This window comes from Salvelinus namaycush, chromosome 12 (assembly GCF_016432855.1).
Source record: "Salvelinus namaycush isolate Seneca chromosome 12, SaNama_1.0, whole genome shotgun sequence".
NCBI lineage: Eukaryota > Metazoa > Chordata > Actinopteri > Salmoniformes > Salmonidae > Salvelinus > Salvelinus namaycush.
Window position 1 is genome coordinate 6,819,549 of NC_052318.1, and position 3,847 is coordinate 6,823,395.

Sequence of the window (3,847 nt, forward strand, 5' to 3'; positions counted from 1 at the left end):
GATCAAGCTGATTCTATACCATTTTACAGAGGCCAGTTCACGAAGGAAGGCTTGCTCATTAAAGTTTTTTAGCAAGTGTCTATGACAAATCAGGACATGTCGTTTCACTGAGAAGCCATTACGAACACAGGCTATAAAACAGTGATCACTAAGGTCATTACAGAAAACACAAGACTGATATCTATCAGGATTAGTCCCGAGTGTGGGAACAAATATAGTCTGTCTCACGGTTGGGTAAAGAAAGTTTGTAGTCAACAAAGCATGCAGGAGTCATGAGGCAAATAGCAAAATAGCAAAATGCACAAGAAAAAAAAAGATTATTCAAAGAAGTACATTTTCATATATAGACTATGCACTGGTGCTTATTCTATATATATTTTTAATACGATGTGTTCATTAGTTATATTGATATTGCATATAATGCATTTCCCATTTATATTGAACAGACAATATTTTCATTTAAAAACGCGCTTCAAATAGCACGGGCTTTTTGGATTTGTGGTTTGCCGTACAACAACAACAGAAATGGCCTCTTCCCAGGATGTCCACGTCCGAATTTGTGGACAAGAAATAATCAAATATGATCTCGAAATTAAAGCTCTCATTCAGGTACCTATATTTTAATAACAGTTTACATATTTTCTTTATTCATTTTGTGTAATTTCAATTTGTGATTGGGGGACAATTTGTCAGTGTACATTTGGCAAGCTAATCTAGCCTAGCTAATGTTGGCTAGCTAGCTACTGTAATTGTGGAGAGAAAGCAATGCAATAAACTATTAAACAAATGTGGATTATATTGAATGGTCAGTTAAATTGAAAAAAGTATGTATCTTATCTTGCTTAGGACATTAGAGAATGTCCGGGGCCACAAAGTGTGTTGATGGATTTCAACTCCGAAGTAAAAGACAGATTCAATCAGCTGCGACTGAGAATCCAGGTATGTAATTCAATGCAGTAGTTTAACTTACTTTACATCGCATTCATTGTGATCAGCTAGATAAAACTCTTCTGAACTATACATTCAATTCACAGAATATGGAGCAAATGGCCAAGGAACAAGACAGAGAAACAGAAAAACAAGCCATCTTGAGTGAGACAGAGAGTAATCGTAGACAGATGCTGAGGTATGAGACTGGAATCCAGATTCCTATTTAAAATGTCATTGATCTCACAATTCCTCTTGGAATTCCTTAACTGAATATTTTCAAAATATTCCCTCTACAGTAACCAGACAGCTTGGAGGAAGGCAAACCTGGCATGTAAACTGTCCATTGACAACCTTGAGAAAGATGAGCTGTTGTATGGTGGAGACTCCACTGTGCGACAACGGTGTGTGGTGCTCTTCTCTTCATGCACAGCTGCTTTATTAACCCTCTATTTATATGTCCAGTTTCTTATTCCTGCAATCCTCATTCTTCTGTACTTTTTCAAGAAACTTATTAACGTGCAAGTGGAAAAATACCCCTTTGACAGGGTGACAGGGACAGAAAGTTGGAATTGCATTAGAATTAATTGCAGTGTGTGTGTCCTCTCAGAAAAGCAACTAAGGAGAGTTTGGTCCAGACATCCGGTGATATCACAGAGAGCCTGATGAGCATCAGTCGTATGATGGCTCAGTCGGTGTCGCAGAGCGAGGAGACCATCGGCACTCTGGGTAAGAGACTGCTCATTCGGGAAGGGAGAACGGTCACAAAATGGGTGCCAATGTTTAGGGCTTGCAGACCTATAATAATATATGCCATTTTGCAGATGTTTTTATCCAAAGCGACTTAGTCATACTTGCATACATTTTTACGAATGGGTGGTCCCGGGAATCGAACCTACAACCAATCAAATATAAGATATAACTTTATTGTCCATTTATCTGAAAATGTATGTTATGTTCACATACAAAATACACAAAGTCAATACACTATAGTACAATACAAAAATAGCTGGAAAGTGAGCACACAAATATTCACATAGCCTAGTCCCTTTGGCATACTGCCCCTAGTGTCCCTGTTGGTGCTAGGCTCTGTCCACTAGTCTAGAACACTTTGCATTTCCAGCACGTATTGTAATTCATGCCAGCAACGCTCTTACTAATCTAGGATAAATGAGTCATTATGTACACATTTTCTCCTGTATGTAGCTACGTCTTCAAGAACAGTCCTGGAAACGGATGAAGAGTTCAAAGCCATGACAGGAACCATACATTTGGGAAGGAAACTGATCTCAAAATATAACAGACGAGAATTGACTGACAAACTACTCATCTTTCTAGCAGTAGCTTTGTTTTTAGCAACTGTCTTGTACATTTTGAAAAAAAGGCTGTTCCCATTCATTTAGAGAAAATTGTGAGCAGTTTCCTGTTCTTAAATTTTTTTTGTCCCTTGATATTTCTGTCCACAACTAGGTCTGTAATATAACTGCAGGCATGCCTTTCTAACCTTTCAATGGGTTTTTCTTGCCATACAGTCTTGTGCATTTCCATTATGCACCTTCCCCAGACTGTCTACAGAACTGTCAGACTGTTTTTATTTTATTTAACCTTTATTTAACTAGGCAAGTAAGTTAAGAACAGATTCTTATTTACAATGATGGACTAGGAGCAGTGGGTTAACTGCCTTGTTCAGGGGCAGAACGACAGATTTTTACCTTGTCAGCTCAGGGATTCGATCTAGCAACCTTTCGGTTACTGGCCCAGAACTGTGTCAGACTGACATGCATTATCTATCTATACCACAGAGGAATGACCTTGTTTAAGGGCTCATAGCTGGCAGGGACACTTAAATTGTTGTGAGAGAGACTACTTATTGTATAAAAGAATCAACTGTTTTACAACATTTTGAATAAACAAATATGTTTGTCTCTTTAATTATTGCTAACTAGCTCAAAGATCTGTCTCCACTTTCACATGACATAGGGACAGATATACATTTACCCTAATAAAGTTTAGAAACGTTTGGTGTGGCTATTATTAAGCTTTAGTTACTCAGGCCTATGATATGAAGGCCGTGCGCCCTGACGCTCCAAATAACAGTTGAACTTGAGGAAGTTTCAGACCTACCAGAGTTAATGCTATAATATAATGCTTATCTTTATACAAAATATTCAGAGAAATTAACAAATTACCCTCCTTCTGTATGTCTATCTGTATAGCAGATGCAGTAGCCATCTGACATTAAGAAATGCATCTCCATCTCTCTGGGGTTAGGCCTAAGCTTCTCTTTGTTTATATATAGGCTATATATATTTATTAAAATATGAATATCATACAATAGACAACTAAGCCTGTAGGTCTTTGCATGCAGTGCCCTGATACATTTAGTGCTCAAATCTGAGACCTGAACTCTGTGGTGGACAATTATTGTATTAGGAATCGCCCCAAGTTATAGGCTATAAAGTTTTGCATACGCTACACATCGAAACACAAGGAATAGGGTTTTTGTCATAGGCTGTTAAGGACATGTAAATGTGTCTCACTTGGCAAACATCCCTTGTTTATTGATGGTGCTAGCTGTGTTGGATCTGAATGCATATGGATGTCCATTAAATTTGTAATTTGTCCAGTAAATTAAAATCTTCCCTGTCATGTTGTCCGGTGCCAAATTTTCCTAAAGGAAACTCTGAAATGGCATATTGTTTTTATGAAGATTTTTGAATATTCACAAATCTGTCGCCAATTGGAAGGAAACCTAGCTATAGACACCGGCAACTCGCTAGTCCAGTGTCACTTTGAATATGCCTTCACATCATGATTCATCAGCAGCCCCAAACGTCTAAAGAATAAGTTACCACCCAAACAAGCTTGTAAGAATTGTACTTAAACTCTCCCCTTATATTTATCTGGAGGTTGATACACA

The 3,847-nt window shown here is 37.9% G+C and overlaps 1 protein-coding gene across 1 annotated transcript; it reads left to right on the forward strand.

The window, feature by feature from the left end:
• The first annotated feature begins 509 nt into the window (after nt 1-509).
• On the forward strand, nt 510-3,847 carry LOC120056859 (vesicle transport protein SEC20-like). Its single transcript, XM_039005106.1, has 6 exons — nt 510-609; nt 847-939; nt 1,035-1,126; nt 1,227-1,331; nt 1,538-1,656; nt 2,134-3,847. The coding sequence occupies exons 1-6, from the start codon at nt 526-528 to the stop codon at nt 2,328-2,330; spliced, it is 690 nt and encodes a 229-aa protein (XP_038861034.1). The 5' UTR covers nt 510-525; the 3' UTR covers nt 2,331-3,847.

What these genes read in the sequence shown, in the direction of transcription:
- LOC120056859 (XM_039005106.1), top strand. Translation starts at nt 526, where the DNA reads ATGGCCTCTTCCCAGGATGTCCACGTCCGAATTTGTGGACAAGAAATA. An exon ending in AAATTAAAGCTCTCATTCAG is followed by an intron (nt 610 to 846) that starts GTACCTATATTT and finishes TATCTTGCTTAG; the next exon opens with GACATTAGAGAATGTCCGGG. An exon ending in GACTCCACTGTGCGACAACG is followed by an intron (nt 1,332 to 1,537) that starts GTGTGTGGTGCT and finishes GTGTCCTCTCAG; the next exon opens with AAAAGCAACTAAGGAGAGTT.